This window comes from Natrix helvetica (assembly GCF_964273705.1).
Source record: "Natrix helvetica genome assembly, chromosome: 2".
NCBI classification, from domain to species: domain Eukaryota; kingdom Metazoa; phylum Chordata; class Lepidosauria; order Squamata; family Natricidae; genus Natrix; species Natrix helvetica.
In genome coordinates, this window is record NC_138552.1 from 91,913,604 (window position 1) to 91,931,899 (window position 18,296).

Consider the following 18,296-nt stretch of genomic DNA (forward strand, 5'->3'; position numbering starts at 1 on the left):
GCAGAGCCTCACCGCTCTCATCATGAAAATAAAAAGAAAGGGAAAAGGGAAAACGCGCTGAGGAGCCTTCTGCACAAATGGTCCGGGAATGGGATCATGTGTGCAGGAGGCTCCTCTAGCCTCAGCCTCCCTCCTGCACATGCCCCATTCCCCGCCTTCCTGAGTCAACATGAAGGGGACAGCAGAGCGTGAGCCGTGGTCCTGTGGAGCGCGCTCCGTGGTCCCCTTCATGTTGACTCAGGAGTCAGGAAGGAGGGGAATGGGACCACATGTGCAGGAGGCTGAGGCAGCTTCAGCCTCCTGCACACGTGGTCCCATTCCCTGCCTTCCTGAGTCAACATGAAGGGGACCGCGGCTCGCGCTGATGACGTCACCAGCCTCACCAGCCATAAACCTCACCGCACGTCACTGGTCTCTATGGTCTTGTGGCTGGCATGATTAAATGGCAAAGGCGCACCGGATTCTGTTACCTTCCCACCAAAGGTGGCTCCTATTTTTTCTACTTGCATTTGTACATGCTTTCGAACTGCTAGGTTGGCAGAAGCTGGGACAAGTAACGGGAGCTCACTCTTTTATGCAGCCCCAGGGATTCGAACCACAGAACTGCCCACCTTTCTGATCGACAAGCTCAGCGTCTTAGCCCCTGAGCCATTGTGTCCCCTAGTTACATAGTTACTTATATTAAATGAATCTGGCTTCCCCATTGATTTTGTTCGTCAGAAGGTCACAAAAGGGATCACATGACACCGGGACACTACAACTATCATAAATACGAACCAGTTGTTAAGCATCAGAATGTAAATCATGTGACCATGGAGATGTTGCAATGATAATAAGTGTGAAAAACCACCATGTCATTTTTTCCGGCGGCGTTGTAACTTTGAACAGTCACTAAATGAACTGCTGTAAGTCGAGGACTACCAATAGTTCCTTAAAGTAGAAACTGAATTTCAAAATGGGCTAAAAGATTTTCTTTTTAAGTTATTAATGCAAATTGATTTCTATCATTCTTTCTGATTGCCTTATGCCAGAGGTGTCCAAACTTGGGAACTTTAAGACTTGTGGACTTCAACTCCCAGAATTCCCCAGCCAGCACCCCTGCCTTATGCCCTCCTTTCCCTTTCTTTGCTCCTCAACTCTGCTGTGCACCGTACACATACCAAAAATGAATTTGAACTCAAGAAATAGTTGATCATCTGGATTTGGGAAACTATAATCCCAATGTATCTGGAGGATGTCAAGTTGGGAAGAGGCTGATTAAACAAGCTTTTCTCAGTGGAAAAAAAATATTTTGTTAGCTTTCGTGGAATCATCAGTTTGATTCCATTATGTACACACTCTGTGTTGTTTTTTTTAAACACAGCCTTATCTTTCCAAATCCTCTAAAACATTTTAAACACTACTGCCAAATTAGGAAACTCTTGGGCCTATTCGAGTTTGTTCTTTAGGACGGGGAGGGGGGAGGGGGGTTAGAAACATTGTTTTAAAATGGGTGCTTAATTACACAGTAAGTTAGCCAAGAAAAATATTTGTGCAACATCGTGCTGAGTCAACATATGGTTTGGAATAAACAACAGCCTCATTAGTTTGGCATGATGGTTTCCGTCATGGAAGTCACTAATAAAACTGGACTGCAACTGAAACATTGCAGTCTGCATTAGAAGAGTCTGTGCCAATCTCTAAAAGGGTTTCTTTTTTTCTTTGTCAGCTATTCAAGGAAATACGGTTTCCACCAAATACCATGAGCTGTGCTTCTGACCAAAATAATGCTGTGCTGATTTGCTCGATTGGGTAACAGTAGCTTCTGCCCATCAGAAGATCAGAGATAGGTCAGTGCTTTTTTGAGCAAGAATGATATGCTAGCAGGGATGAGCAATGCATCTCGGCTGGACCAAGGGCTTTATGGAGAAGATTCAGTTCTATCCACTCAGTCCAAGAAAACGTATGCTCATCTTTAAAAGCACTCTGTGAAAAGGCAACACATTCCATCCAAAGATGTGCCCTTGATGTCTATTTTTATTCGTACCTGGCCACATATTTCCAAAATCATTGGGCTTTCCACCATATAAAACACGATCTTGGATTATGTAATTCCCTGATCTGATCCCATAAAACCTTTTGGTAAAATAATACAATTCTATTGCAAAGTGGTTTAAATGATAGGACTGAAACAGCAGCTCATTATTTTTTTCTGCCTTCTGGAACCCTGTCCCTGATGTTGGCTCAAGACAAATGGCACCTTTAGGGCATGTTGCCTGACATCTTCTGCCGTCTGTTGTGGCCTGCCAACGGCCAGCGGATCTGGCAGCAGATTCGGACAGTGAGGAGGTTGAGGAGGAACATGGGCCAGTCCTGGAGTCTGGGGAAGGCTCTGATGAGGGCTCTGCGTTGGAGGCAGAGATGGGGCCAGGACTGTCCGACAGTTATCAGCTGCCTTTGGAGTCAGACATCAGTGAGGCAAAAGAACAGCTGGAGCCTGTTCCCAGTGTGCGCCTGCGCAGAGCTGCCAGGAGGAGGGAACAGCTAAGGAACAATGGTCGACTCAGGAGTAAAGACAGGTGGACAGTGAATGGCCCCTCCCATAGGGAATAAAGAGGAGCGAAAGGGGAGGGGAGTTTGCAGGAGACAATTAGTTCAATTCATTAGAGTGAAGATCTGTTCCTGACTTCTTGCCAAGTATTGTCTGCTACAGAGTGGTGTTTGGAACATATCTGCCTGGCAACTCTCCAAGCCTGATAAAGGTCTGTACTTGTGAAATCTCTTGAAAGACTGTTGGCTGGGACTTTGCTGGAGAGGAATTCATCTTAAACTAAAGAGGTTTTATTGGGACAAGGAGTTGGCTTCATGCTTTTGGAAAGTCTAGATCAGAACACAGTCAATTGAAGATTTACATTTTTAGAATGATTCTCAAAGAGGGTACTGCAGGATCCTATAAGCTGGGGTTCCCAATTCCCGGGCTATGGACCAGTATCAGTCTGTGGCTTGTTAGGAACTGGGCCCCACAGCTGCAGATGCGCAGCAAGTGCGCGAGCAAATCATCTGTATTTGCAGCTGTTCTTCAGCATTAGCATCACTGCTTCAGCTCCACCTCAGATCACCTGGCATTAAATTCTCATAGGAGCGCAAACCCTACTGTAAACTGCACACGGGAGGGATCTAGATTGCGCACTCCTCTTCCCCCAACTCCAATCCATGGAAAAATGGTCTTGCATGAAACCTGTCCCTCATGCCAAAAAAAAGGTTGGGGGCTGTTGCTCTAAGCTTTGGCAGCCTAGGCCAGTGCCTATTCAGCCTTAGCCTAAGGCCAACCTTGCATGTCTCAAGGCACAAATATTCAATTATTCAAATGATAGGTGTAGTGAGATTATATATGAGCACTCCTTTTGCAGATGAAACTCATCCTTTCCGTGATTGCATCAGAAAAATGAAGTCTTTTTGATCGCTTTATTAGGAATTGTTTAGGGCAGTGATGGTGAACTTTTTTGTTGTTGTGTGCCAAAAATGCGAGGGAGCGCATGATATCGCATGCGCGTGCCAGCACCCATAATGCAAAGTGCACCCCCACATGCGCATGCGCACACAAACACCCCCACGCCCCTCCCCCACACCCCTCCCCCATGCACACCGCACTGCTTGCCTCCAAGCTGAGCTTGGTATTTCCTCCGGAGGCCAGGGGAGGCTGTTTTTTGCCCTCCCCAGGCTCCACGAAAGCCTCCGGAGCATGGGGAGGGCGAAAACAGCCTCTCCCGTGTCCCCGGAGGGCCAAAACTTAGTTTGGCTGGCGTGCGCATGCGCGCTGGAGCTGACGGCTCATGTACTGGCAGATACGGCTCCACATGCCATAGGTTTGCCATCACAGGTCTAGGGCCTTACAAGTCCATAGTTGCAATTCATACCCTATTTCTCGGATCAGCTACCGTGGGATTGCTGTAAGTGGGTATGAAAGGATTTCCAGCCATTCCATAATTCTGCAGACTTTTCACCAGGGGTGAAGTGCACTTGGCGTTTTCCTCAACAGACCGTCACATGTCTGGACCTTAAGAACTTCCTGTTCTTAAATTGGAGACATGCTGTATCATTCTGTTCGCTGGGCTCAAGATCCCCACCCTCCTCCTCTGTAATCCAACCCGGCCCGTCTCATTTCTTGGCATCCCAGATCATGAACTAAACCCAGCTCCAAATTACAACTAGTAAATTTAGAAGTCAGTGATATCACTGCCAAGGAGAATGAATGATACTCTTTTCATTCACTAACCCTACTGGATCGGCTCTTCACCAAGCTATTTGTTTACACAGGATGTTGATCCTCCGGCTAAAGTCACAAAAATTCAAAGTCCTCTATGACTGAAGCACAGAAATATCCCTCTGCACCTGGTCAATACATACCATCTACTCCTCAAAGTCAATATACGAGGCCTGAAATGAGCTTATATGTGCAGCATTTCAACAGTAGCTGTTAAGTTTTAGCCGCACGTAGAGCTGTCATTCATAATAAGTTGTGAATCATTATGCAGTTGCTACCCATTCATGCTTTCTGTGATGGTGGATTATATATATGAGTGTTTAGAGGCGGAGTGTCCCAGAAGTAACATGGCAGTCAAAATGTTGCAATACTGATATCAGTGATATTTATTTGGTGATTGCCTCTGGGATACCAGGTACACATCTACATAAAAATGAGTGGGGCTGAATTTTTAGGCAAAAAAAATCTGATATATCTTCCCATGACCTTTCCTTTGGGGACAAATTCCCATAGTATTCAAACCAAATATAAAATCAGCTGTAAGAAAAATCATTTAGAACGGAGGTCAGCAATTCATAGCTCCAAAGGCTTGCACTCTGGAAATCTGATACTAACCAACCAGATCGCAGAAACGCAGTTCTTCATATTAAATACATTAATATATTTGCTTTTTGTTTAGCAAGTTCATATGCTGTCCAGTTCCTTAGCGGCTATGAGAAATGCTACAAAAACAATAATAAAACATTTAAATAAGCCAATCCCCCCTGAATTCTAAACAAACATATTAGATTGTTATTGGCCTTGTAGGAAGTTAAAACCCACCCCTTTCCTAGAAAAATGAAATATCCTAGGAAATATTAAAAAGGCAGAATGTTATATTTCCCTGGATGTGAAAAGGGAGAAACATGTTTTGAAAGACAAAGTAGCTCCCTGCAGCTTCCTGTCCCACCCCCCCTGCCCCCGCACCTTTGTCAATGAGCCATTAAAGCCTGAGCTATTCTACTCTATGTAACAATTGTAGGATTAGTCTTCTACAGAAACTGACTACAAGGCACCTGGGAAAATTACATCAGCCAGCAAGGCAACCAAACCTGGATTCAAAGCACAGCCTACAGAGTTGCCCCTGCATGTCCCTCTGGAAGCCTGACAACCAATCAGAATACAAGATCAAGATGAAAGGCCAGAGAGGGCATAAAACCAGGAACTTTCAGCATCTTGCTCTCTTTTCTTCTTCACCCAACATCTGGAAGCATCTGATCCCCCTTTCTGTTGAGGAATTTAAGCCATGTGATCCTGTCCACCATTAAACCATCTTTCCAAGCAGCTTCCATGTTTCCAGTGTCTTTTTCCCCACTTGGAACTAAACCCAGAAGGACATTTCTTCCAACAGCCTGAATAAATAAATATATTTTGAGTCCACTTCTGAACCTTGAGAGGGAGGGGGCTTGCTTCAAATCTGGTGATAATTTATTAGTTCATGATAGGTTTGCAACGCAGAAATGGGATTATATTTTGCTTTTCATAAATGTCACCTTTGAGAAAGAACCATGACAGACAACATGCCATTCAAAATAAGTCTCCAATATCAATGTAAAATAAAGTTTATTTCTATATTTTATGAAACAAAAGTTATAAAACTAGAAACAGGTTTATACATTGTATAGATTGATTTCTAGAATTAACCCTCGATACAGCATTTTTGCAATGGTAGGCAAAGCTATGGAAAAAGGAAAACTAGCACCTTCCCATCAAGTCCCAGTTAATGAAATACAAAAAGCCCTAATTACTCTAGAGTTTGGCTTTGGAAAATGCTGATATGTCTTATTGTATAAGTGTGTTCATCCCAGCTGCCTGAAAAGTTGTGCTCTTCATGCTTGTGAGATCCTTTGCATTCGTATTTAAACAAAATGGCAAATGATAATGACCATTTCTATGAGCAGTTATTTTTGATTTGTCACTTCCTGTTTGATTTGCATAATATCTGGTTATACAAAACTAACAAATATTAATTGTTGCAGCTTAGGTTCACCACAAAACTTGTCAATTGACCCTTTCCGTATTCCTCTTGGATTCCCCATCCAGTATTTAAATCCAAGCATAAACTTTAAATTTCTTGTTTTGGGGTGTGCTTTAGTTAACTGCACTGTTATCTTAATTCAGAAACTTGATATATTATCAGTAGAACAGCAATAATCTAGTCTATGAAATGAAACGGCACCTACCACTACGAGTTCAACTGACACAGGTGGGAACATAACATGAGATATATTGAAATGAGTCCCTTGGGGGAGAGGGGGCGACTAAGAAGTCAAATAATAATAATAATAATAAAATATTCAAACCCAAAAGAGAGAAAACTCTAAAATGGCAACAGAAGGCAACTTAAATTCCCCTTGAGACAGTATTTAATCTGGTGGACATGTGACAAAGCAAAGAAACATTGGAGTAGGATTCACATCTTAATACAGAAGATTGTTAAAGCGAATATAAAGATAAAACCAGAGGCTTCTCTTTTGGGTTTAATGGAAGAAGACTTGGGGGGGGGGGGAATGGTACTTTGATGTTATATACTTTTTGTTGATGGCAGCAAGATTACTTTATGCACAAAAATGGAAGGACATTTTGATTCCCACAATGGATGAATGTGGCTGCAAAAGTTGGTGGAATTAGCAGAGATGGCCAAATTGACTGCTCTGATTGAAGAAAAGAGCATAATTAATTTTGTTTCTACATGGAAACCACTTTTGGACTTTGTGCTTGAGGCGGGGAAAAATGAAGCTTTGATTTTGGCTTTTACCAATTAGATAGGTTTGTTGTTATAGAAATGGCTAATCTATGTTATTATATAAAAGTAAAAAGATGAGGTTTGATGCTATTACCTTATTCTACTGCACCAAAAGGAGTCAGAAGTCAACATCTTTTCTTTCTTTCTTTCTTCTCTTTCCCTACACTTTTCCCTTCCCGCCTCCCTCGTTTTCCCATTATTTTCTTTTGTATTTTTGTATTTACATGATATTTTCATAAACCAATAAAACTTCATGGAACCGAGACAGTATTTAATCAAAATAATAGCTCCTAATCTATCCATACAATAATATTCACCACTGAAAGATATAAAACAAGATTTGTCCTTGTTTATTCCCTCTTACCTATTTGCGAGAAAAGATTTCAGCAGACTTTGTGAACCTGGAGCTCTACAGATCAGTGACGTGCAGTCAGGGGAGGCGGAGCCTCACCACTCTCATCATGAAAATAAAAAAGAATTACTCCAGGAAGCCGTGAAAGTGGCTGGGAGAGGCGCGCGGCTTGGTTTAGCCTCCCTGGACATCTCAGCAGCAGCCCCAAGTGTGCCGATCTCGCCATTTTTTACATCGGGCGAGCCCAGGATCCTTGCAAGGGGAATGGGACATGTGCAGGAGGCTCCTCAGCTCCAGCCTCAATCAGCGCAGCCACGGTCCCCTTCATGTTGGCTCAGGAAGGAGGGGAATGGGACCACATGTGCAGGGGAAGGGGATCGCGGCTCTGCTAATCTGAGGCTGTGCGCTGAGGAGCCGCCTGCACCGCGGGCTGACCGTGGGCCGTTGCTGCCCACCGCCGACCGCCGCCGCCCCACTCCGAGCATAACTTTCATCATCAGTGCTAGAAGGGGGGGGGAGGAGGAGAAAGGAGAAGTTTCTCTTCTCAGAAAGCCTGCCTGCCTCTTTCTGACATTTCTGAGAAAAGAAACTTCTCCGTTTGGGCTGCGGCCGTGCGATCGGAGCAACCACGTGGTTTGATGACATCACCAGCCTCACCAGTCATATACCTCACCGCACGTCACTGCTACAGATATACTGGACCAGTTTCCTGAGACGCCTCCCAGCTATAGCTGTGGTATTCATCCAATTCCATTAGAACAGCCTTCCCTGCATCTGCACTAAGAAATAATTCAGTGATGGCACCTACCATTTCCATCGTACAGTAGTGGTCTCAAATACAATCCCTCATATCGTCAATTAAACAATCTAAGAGAGAACAGGAAATACCACTATCCAAAGCTCCTTATAGTCGGTATAGGATTCACAGATAGATCAAACAATGTTCAGATTCAGGTAAAACAACTACAGTATATACAGAGAAATAGCTGTATAAAATCAACAGTGATATTGTCGAAATTGTTTGGAGTTGGGTTTTCAGAAATAGTCTGAAGCCCGACACACCTGAAGCTTGTCTGTTCTTTCAGCTCATTTGGTACTTGAGGTTCTGCTATTAAGTTAGCTGACTGTTATTTGGTTTTTCGTATCCGTTCGGATGTCTTTTCTAGCCACATTGGATTCCGAGGCACGGCAAAAAAAATTATTTGAGAGTTTTAAAACTAAAAATGATATTTAGATAATGAGTTGTTGTTTTTTAAGTTGCAACAATGTCTCTTTTGGACCCTACTTCACTTTCCGATGGGAAGCATTGCCTGAATCATAATGACAAAGACAGATGATGTGGTAAGTGCAAGTTCTTTCTTTTTCCAAATATAAACATTCAGGAAAGAAGAAAGGACATGCTGCCTTCGTCTCTCCCAACCCAATTCCCCACCCCCATGTATAGGGCTACAGTAGTCTGTCTGGGAATTCTCCGATTTGTTATCCAATACACCTGAAGGGTTCTGTTTGAGAGTCCCTTCCTTCAGAGAACAGTTCACACCTGTTCAGCGGCCATTGCCCTTTCGTACATTCGCTCCAGAATACGGTGGATGCCTGCAAAGCTCGGCCGATCAGAAGGCAACTTGCTCCAACAAAGGCGCATCAGGTTGTACAGCTCCAAAGGGCAGTTATCAGGGCACGACAGGATATTTCCATCCCTTACATAATAAATGACTTCCTCGTGAGCCATCCCATAATAGGGTTGCATGCCAAAGGCAAAAATTTCCCACAGGACCACCCCGTAGGCCCAGACATCAGACTCCGTGGTATAGCGGTTGTAGAAGATAGATTCAGGGGGCATCCAACGTATGGGGATGGCGTCGTTTTCATTGGCCTTGTAATAGTCTGCTGAGTACATATTTCTGGAGAGGCCAAAGTCAGCAATTTTAACCACCATATTTTCTCCGACCAAACAGTTTCTGGTGGCCAGATCCCGGTGCACAAACTTGCGTTCTGAAAGGTAGGCCATTCCGGCTGCTACTTGTTTGGCGATGCAGAGTTGGTTGGTGCAGGAAAGAGTGAGCACGGTAGGGCTGGAGGGTCTGATCTTTGGCTCCAGGTTGTTGTTGTTTGGGTTACAAAGGCTACGTGGTGATTGGTTGCGCAGGTATTCATTCAGATCTCCAAATGCCATATATTCGAAAAGCAGGCACATGGGCTTTCCAATAGCACATACCCCTGAAACCAAGGGACTCTATTAGATAAACAAGATTGGTTTGCATTGATTCATAAGCAAGAGGGATTTTATATGCCAGGAAACAGAAGAGTTGAAGAAAACAGCAACCTGTTGGTTCTCTTCATAGTTTATGTCTCATTAGACAGGTAGACTCAACTTAGAACAGTTTATTTATCCAATGTGACTATTCAAAGTTACCACGGTACTGAAAAAAAGTGGCTTATGGCCATTTTTTCACACTTACGACCATTGCAGCATTCCCATGGTCAACATGATCAAAATTCAGATGTTTGGCAACTGACTCATATTTATGACGGTGGCAGTGTCCCGGGGTCATGTGTAACCTTTTATAACTTTCTGTCAACCAAAGTCAATGGGGGAGCAAGATTCACTTAGCAACTGTGCCACTAACTTCACAACTGCAATCATTCACTTAACAGCTGTGGCAGGAAAGATTGTACAATGGGGCAAAACTCACTTAATAAACATCTCACTTAGCAGAAGAAATTTCAGTCTCAATTATGGGCATAAGTCAAGGATTACCTGTACATTGTTTCCTCTCACAGTTGAATACGTATTATGCTGCCCCACATTGTTAGCTTACCAGAAGTGGTGAGAATTGTGGCTTTAACCCACTGGGAAATTGCCAGATTGGGCTACCAAAAGGGAAGCTTGCTTTTTTCTGCTATGAAATCACTGCCATGGGATGGGAAGCCATATAAATTCTTAGAATTAAATATAAATAAATAAAATTAAATCCGCAAAGAGAAGAGTTATATCCTAAAGAAAAGCAGATGTTTCAAAGGATCATTATTTGTAGGGCAGAAATAACCATTTGATGGTGGTGGTAAAATAGGAAGAGAAAGAAGAGGAAGAGAGAGAAGGCAACAGAAAGAAAATACCAAATAATTTCATCTGCAAAACAAATGGCCAGGACTACATTTCCTCTTTGCGAGTAGCAAAGATGCTTTCCTCTCTCTGGAAAAGAATTCCAAAAGCAATTTCCTTTGTATTACCCAAAATGATCTTTTTCTCAACAGCACTAGCAACAGGTTCTACTTTTTAAAACAATAACAATGGATTCAAGCACAACTGAATGATTTAATTAGCTTTGGACGAGAGGGAATATGTGAATGATAAAACAAAGAATCACCTAAGCGTATACAAAGTACTCTTTTTTCATCCAATGATCATTCAAATTCATAGTCCTTTGTGAATTAAATGAGAGCACTGGACAGCACTTATAAACTTTGCTCATCGTATAATCAGAACATGCAATCCTCTGTTGCTAGTGCTGTTGAGAAAAATGGAAACTGAGAAATGCATAAACATTGATCATACTTTTGCAACAATTTTCTAATCAGCATTCAGTAGCTGGGTTTAAATTTTTGTTAGTGCCTTCAACTATCTTTTAAAGAAAAAGCAAGTGTTTCTTAGTGTGAAAACATCTGGATCTGACTCCAAAAAAAGTGTCCACATGAAAGTTTGGGTCAAAGGATGCTCAGCAGTCCCATAACCCTTTGGCCTTTCCTAATATATCCAATATGGTGTTAATAAACACACACACACATTTCTCCAGCAGAGTCTATTTCCTGTTTTCTTTTTCCTTTTTGCTGCTGAAATATAGACAATCCTTTCAGCCAGAGGAAGACACAACAAAGACCTTCAGGTGTTATTTCTAGGGAAAACCGGTTCTGATTCTGATTGCAACACTCAATAACCTTTGGTGGGAAATGACAGAGAAGGGACAGAATGAGACTATCAAACGATGCACTGTATTATGGAAAGAAAGGGAAGGGAAGTGTTGGGCCCTTTGAAATATTAGGTTGAGGTCAAGAAGACTCTCAAAAATTGCAAGTACTTTTGCACAGGATGCTAAAGAGCCAGATGTATCTAAAGCTTTGCCAGATCAAACCTCAGGTTCTGGTACTGCCAACTCCTTCATCAGTAAGTCATCTTTGGTGGTCGTCTATATAATTAAGCCAATCCTCTAAAGACACATTTTAAAGCTGACATCTACCATGTGAAGGGGAAAACAGAGAGGACTGGCTTTGGTACCTAAAAGTTTGACAATGTTTGGGTTGTCAAATTCAGCCATGAGAGCTGCCTCTCTTTGAAAATCAGCCTGCATGTCTGCTGAGGCTTCTTCTTTGAGCATCTTCACTGCAACCATTGTGAAGGGTTCATAAGGAAGCAGTCCAGGAGCCCTAAGGGAAGAAAGAAAAGTTACAGGTCGGGTGGAGTTCCTTATGTAATGCAACTCCCAAAATTCCCAGACATCAGTTGTTAGACTGTCATGATTAACTGGGACAGGAGAATTAAAAGAGGATGAGTTATAGAATGATACAAGAGATTACTATAGCCACCTCATATCTGCCTTACTTCAAACTACTATCTATACTTTACTTTAGAATTGTATGGAAAACATTTTCTTCTCATCAGTTATGATGGAAAGAGATCCCATCCCACTGTTATTACATAGGATATGATAGACCATAGCAAGAAATCACAGCATATCACTACCAGTATATCATCCCTATAGAGGAAGACTAACTTAGATAATAGGCCTCATGGCAGGAAACAATATCTGCTTCATAAAGTATGGTTATTTATTTGCATCCTTCCTGAAGTTCAAATAGCTGATAAGGGGGGGAAAGAATATGCAGAGCAATTGGTAATTAGGACCACACTTCAAACAGAATACGATTAAAGCTGATGAAGGGAATTTCTACTTCTAACTATCTCACGTTAATAGATACATCTGGTCTGGCCATGAGGAAGAGATATCCTAGTCATGTAGTAACTCTCTGTACTTATATGTAGTAAGGAACAGTGAGTGCATACAGTCAACCTGCTCAGCTGTTGGCTTAAATGTCAAGCTGTTTTACTATTCTGGAGCCATTCAATGGTTCTAGTCTCCAAAACATATTTCTAGCTTTTATGATAGCTGTTCTGACCATACAGCAGTCGGACAGGTGCAGCTGAATGCAGCAAATGTCACATCATTGTCAAATGCCAGCAAAAGGCAAAAGGCCAGTCTGAAATCAAATCACCCAAAGTGGCAAAGCAACTGCAAGCCAGGCCTGGGTAACTTTGCAACCAAGAGCATCAAATTCTTTGCAAATATTTAAGCTCAATGAAATGTCTTCAGGAAACTGTTAGGTTCTGATGATGAGCCACAGGAATCTCTTTTAATGTAGCTGCAACATATTTTGTTCTGTGAGAAAGAGACGAGGAAAATGGCATGACTTCCTTGAGCTGTTGGAGCAATGGAAATTCAGCTGGGTTCAAATTTGGATGGGGGTACCTTAATTGATTTCTAGAGCTAAAACGTAAGATCTGGAATTTTGCAGAAACAAAACTAAAATTCTGCAATTTGAAAGAATTATTTACAAGCCCTTACTGCTACAGCTTCTTCCAGAGCATGACTTCACTACTTTTAAAAATTACTTTATTGTTTTATATATTATATTCCTTAGCATCATATTAGGTTTTTCTATTTCTGTTTTCTGTCACTAAAAATAGGTGACAGGGAAGCCATTTCTGTAGCAGTTGAATTACAAGATTAGTAGTTTAAATAAACTACTACTACAATAAACTGCCTTATGACAGGATTATGTCTAAAACACTGTTTCTCAATATTAGCAACTTTTAAGATGTGTGGACTTCCCAGAATTCTCCAGCCAGCCAAGCTTGAGGAATGGAGGACTATAAATTAGATCTTGGGTAGTTGAGTGCAATCTACAGATTTGGGGTTACGCACTACTGATTTAGATTAATTTTACTCAGAATAACAGAGTTTGAAAAAACCTTGGAGATCTTCTAGTCCAACCCCCTGCTCAAGCAAGAAACTTTATACCATTTCTTCTTAAAAACCTCCAGTGTTGGAGGTTTTTAACCACTCAACGCAAGTCATCCCACTGATTGTTCTAACTGTCAGGAAATTTCTCCTTAGTTCTAGATTGCTTCTCTCCTTGATTAGTTTCCATCCATTGCTTCTTGTTCTGCCCTCCGGTGCTTTGGAGAATAGGTTAACCTCTTCTTCTTTGTGGCAGCCCCTGAGATATTGGAACACTGCTATCATGTCATCCCAATGCTTCTTTTCATTAAACTAGGCACACCTAATTCCTGCAACTGTTCTTCATGGCGATATAAAGTCACCACATTAAGTGATAATATATTCTCAAGTGATATTATATCCCTCCAGTAGTCATATGTTTAGTGTTTGAGGAGCCAATAGACGAAGCTGCTCTTTGTGAGATCATGACTAAATGCATCCAAGTCAGAATTCCCCCTTAATCAAAATGGTACCACAGCAGCGAAGGCCTTAGTATGCCTGGAATGAGTGGAAAAGCTCTCTAACTGGAAAGAAGTTTATGAGGATATAGCTAACATTGATTCATGTAGTCTTTCTGTGACATACAATTAATATAAATAGGTCCCCATTTTCAGGCTCTGCAGGAGTTTAAACAGAAAGAACTCAGTAACAGCTGCCAAATCATGACAATTCATTTACCTTGCTTGAAAGACACGACCAAAGGCACCTTCCCCAATATCCCTCACATATTCAATATTATTTCGTGGATATTCCAAACTGAATAATTTGGGATTCAAAAGTAGAGGCATGCGTTGGTACATAGGGTTGGGGTGCAGCCTGTCCAGCAAGAGCTCCGAAGGAAGAGTAGTCAGAGCTGGGGGTGCAAATTCTCTGAAATGAACGAGGGAGAAAGAATCTGTGGCTTCATTGGAACAAGCCTTGCAAACAAACCAACAACTTTTTTGTGACTTAAAAATACTAGGATATATGGAATATGGAAAAATAGAGGAATGTTATAAATATGATATATAAAAATAAATTTTAATTTAGAATGCTAGTCAATGCTGCATGCTAAATAAATAAATAGAGGAATGTTATCATTTTGATAAAAGACAAATTAAACTAGGTGGTTATTTATTTCCCAGTCATTTAAGGTAGCGGCCCCCAACCTTTTGGGTACCAGGGACCAGTTCCGTGGGGACGGATTTTTCTGCAGACTGGAGCGGGGTGGTTTCACATGCTGCCTGCATCCCATGGATGGGACCTCGCTGCCCCATTTTTGGCATGCTGCAGCCCAGTGCCAGTTCATGGACCAGGGATTACGGCACCCTGATTTAAGGTATGCAATCTTGCCTCCAGTAATACTCTTAGGACCATCTATATCAGGGGCTATATCAGCGGTGGATCACTGGTGGTCCATGAGAAAATTTTGGTGCTCTGCAGAAAAATTATTTGTAGTTTTTATATTGCACTAAATCAGGGGTCCTCAAACTACGGCCCCTGGGCCAGATATGTGTAATGAACGTTTGCATTGCTGCAGAGAATCTCTCCCTTCAGTGTCTTTTTGTGTGGGTCGGAGGGGCAGAAATTCCAACTTGGCCTCTGCTTCAGCCTCCTGGTGCAGGGCTTAGGGCGAAGACTGGAGGGAAGTGCCACTGGTGGCAAAGTGGGACTGCATCATAGTCTGAAACTGGCTGACCATTTCAACCTGCTGAGCCTCCAGGTGCTGGTACCTGGCCTTGCACTCCCACAGGTCTTCCCTCTGCTTGGAAAGCCTCTGCTCGTAGTCCTCAGTGAGGTGCTTCTGCTGAGCCTCCTTCTTGATCAGATCCAATTTGAGCTGAGCCAGCTTTTTGCCAACTCTTTTTCATGGTGGCTGCTTAGCTCCAACAACTGTTTCCCATTGGGGCCCTAAGGAGCCTGGGCGGGGAGGCAAGGATTGGCTGGCAGGGAAGGGGCGAGTAGAGGCTGGCAAGGTGCCCCTCGACATGAGTGACATCAAACTGGCCATGCCCACCTGGTCTTTAGGCAGACCATTTTAGTGGTCCGCAGGATTTAAAATTATGAATTTAGTGGCCCCTGAGGTCCGAAAGGTTGGCAACCCCTGATCTATATCCATGTACCTCGCACTAAAGATAACACTTATAAAAGGCTAAATCTGCCTATATACAAAAAGCTCCCTTCCATAAACTGATTCTTCCAGTTTTATAAGATTTCGGGCCATATAACCCCCGTTTATGGCCATGTAAGGGTAATGAAAAAAACAACAGCAGAGGATTATAACAGAAGAGTTAATAAAAGAAGACCTGCAAGAAGTACCATTTGCCTGAAAGCAAAAACTGGTGGCACTACAAAACAGACAAAGTAATAAAAAGTGAAGAAGCTAAATTATGCTGGGATTTTAGAATTGGGATACACAAGCACTTGCCACATAGCATTCCAGACTTAACAACTGTCCATAAGAAAGACACAAAAAAGTCTGGATAGTGGATATGGCAGTATGTGGCAGAAGAGAAGAGAAAGAACTGGAGAAAAGCACAAAATACATAGCTCTGCACATAGAAATAGGTAGAGTGACAAGAGAGAGACAATCTGGCACAAAGTCAACCAGCTGACTTTCACACCTAAGGGAAGATTGGAACTCGCTGTCCTTCGGTTTCTGGTACAGCACTTTAATCACAACACTAAACTGGCTCTTCAATTCAGCAGAGTTTATGTCATTCTTCATTTTGATGAATCTGATTGCGCCCACTAACAGTTACCTAAATGTCTATGGAGATTCTCAGTCATCCAAGTCATGGTTGTCCCAAAGATGCTTTTTTTTCAAGAGACAACTCGACTTTCTGGTAAGAAAGAAAGCACCTTTGGGATAACACTTACCTTGTTTTGCTTTTCCATTGCTTGCGTCTCCGACAACAAATAAGGATTGTAATAATGAGAATTATGACCATTGCAAAGCTGGAGATGATGGAGATGATGACAGTCATGGAGTAGGTAGGAGAGAGAGGGGGGAAGAAAGGGAAATGTGGAGATGCTGTACTCAATCTTGTTGTTCCTAGTGCCAAAGAATCTAAAATAGAAACAAACAAGACTTCAATTTTAGAGGCACCGTTGCTTATACTATTATCATATGGCCATGGAAATTAGTATGGAAGTAGCCTGGATAAGCAAAAGCACTGTCCAGTGAGTTGAAGGGATTAGGGATTGGGCTCCTTGTTTTTAGTGTACAAAAATATTCGAGGAGAAAATCATAGCATTCTTAGTCCTCAAATGGCAAAATTAAAGATTGTTTTGCAAGTGATCATGGACAGAAATATTTAATGGGGTGGAATAATGCGTTTGAAAGAGCCACTATTCAAAATTCATTGGCCCAAACAAAGCACCTCCTCCTGTAACATTAAAGGAGACACCTTCTCTGGAAAGCCAGACTGCAGCTGTTTTAAAAGCCCAGATAACCTTTCACTGAGATTGCCAGCAAAACAGCTCTACATCTTCCTCCATGAACTGACAGCTGGGGACAGTCTTCATGGTAGCTGCACAAGTCTTTGAAAGATCAAAACCACCTTACAGGAGGGCTGTTTCGTTGCAAGCAATCCTTTGGAACCAATCCTTGTGTTTCATCCAGTCCTGAAAGGGGCCATCAAATCTTTCTAAAATGGTTTTAATCCTCCCTTGTATGACCTCCAAATGATTTTAGGACAAACAATATGCCCTATTGAGGTAAAAAATGTGTTTCCCCAAAAATAAGACTGGGTCTTATTTTCTTTTGACCCCCGAAATAAGCGCTGGCCTTCTTTTCGGGGAGGTCTTATTATTTTTGAGGTGCAGGAGGCCCCTTAACCTCAGCCCGCAGCCCACGGATCAGCTGATTCAGAGACAGCCGTAAGTTCTGACTCTGTTTCTGGCACACTCTTGCCAGCCCTAGCGTCACTAGGCCTGCCATTCTTTTTGCGGCCACCACTAAAAGAAGGGGTGCAGTAACTAGGGTTTACGGGAGTGGCCTCCATGAGGCCGTTCTGTGTGGATGCCAGGTGCATGTGGGGTGCGTGGAGCATGTTCCCCCCTACCCCCAGGAAATGGTGGGGTCCAGCTACACATGCATTTAAATATTTTGGGGGAGGGATTATTTTTGGGGGAGGGATTATTATGGCACATGCACTGAAAAGCCTGATTGGGCTTATTATCCAAGGAGGTCTTATTTTCAGGGAAACAGGGTACTGTGCGACTGTTCCAAGGAAAAATCTCCAAATCAACTCGAACTCTACTCCTACATTGACTTTATGATGTTCAATTGTTGGCTAATCACTATTTTGCTTTTAATGGAAAGTGAAAAGCATGCCAAAGACATGTGAATAGCTAAGATCCAGTGATATACTTATTTTTATTACTGTACAGTAAGTCATATTAAACTCTTGCAACTTAGTAAATTCAAAAACAGATGCGTCTTTATTGGTTAACTTTCAACCTGAAAAAAGCATAATTGAATATCAGATTTATTTATTGGTATTAGTCAATCTTAATATGTATGAAGATTCTCAATCATCCAGGTTATGGTTGTTCCTTTTCCAAAAGAAAACTAGACTTTCTTGGGGTTTTTTCTTTGAAAACATTTCACTTCTCAACCAAGAAGTTTCTTCAGTTCTGAGAAGTGAAATATTTTCAAAGAAAAAACAAGAAAGTCCAGTTGACTTTTGGAAAAAGTACCTTTGGGACAGTCAATTTTAATGTACTGTGGTAAGCTACTAAAAGTGTGAAAAACGATCAGAAGCCACTTTTTTTCAGTGCTGCTGTAACTCCAAATAGCCACTAAACACTAAATGATTGTAAGTTGAGGATTATTTGTATTACTGTTTACAACCATAAACCAATTCCAAACATAAGCAG

General features: G+C 42.1%; 1 protein-coding gene across 4 annotated transcripts in view; it reads right to left on the reverse strand.

Moving 5' to 3' along the window:
* Positions 1-5,828: 5,828 nt before the first annotated feature.
* MUSK (muscle associated receptor tyrosine kinase) overlaps positions 5,829-18,296 on the reverse strand; it is a 46,374-nt gene continuing 33,906 nt past the window's right edge. For all 4 annotated transcript variants that reach the window (XM_081943385.1, XM_081943386.1, XM_081943384.1 and 1 more), the window contains 5 exons: positions 16,293-16,482; positions 14,112-14,303; positions 11,654-11,802; positions 8,064-9,597; positions 5,829-7,435 (listed from right to left, as the gene is read on the reverse strand). In XM_081943385.1, the coding sequence (XP_081799511.1) occupies positions 8,915-9,597; positions 11,654-11,802; positions 14,112-14,303; positions 16,293-16,482 (1,214 nt within the window). In that variant the 3' untranslated portion in view covers positions 5,829-7,435; positions 8,064-8,914. The remainder of the gene's footprint in view (positions 7,436-8,063; positions 9,598-11,653; positions 11,803-14,111; positions 14,304-16,292; positions 16,483-18,296) is intronic.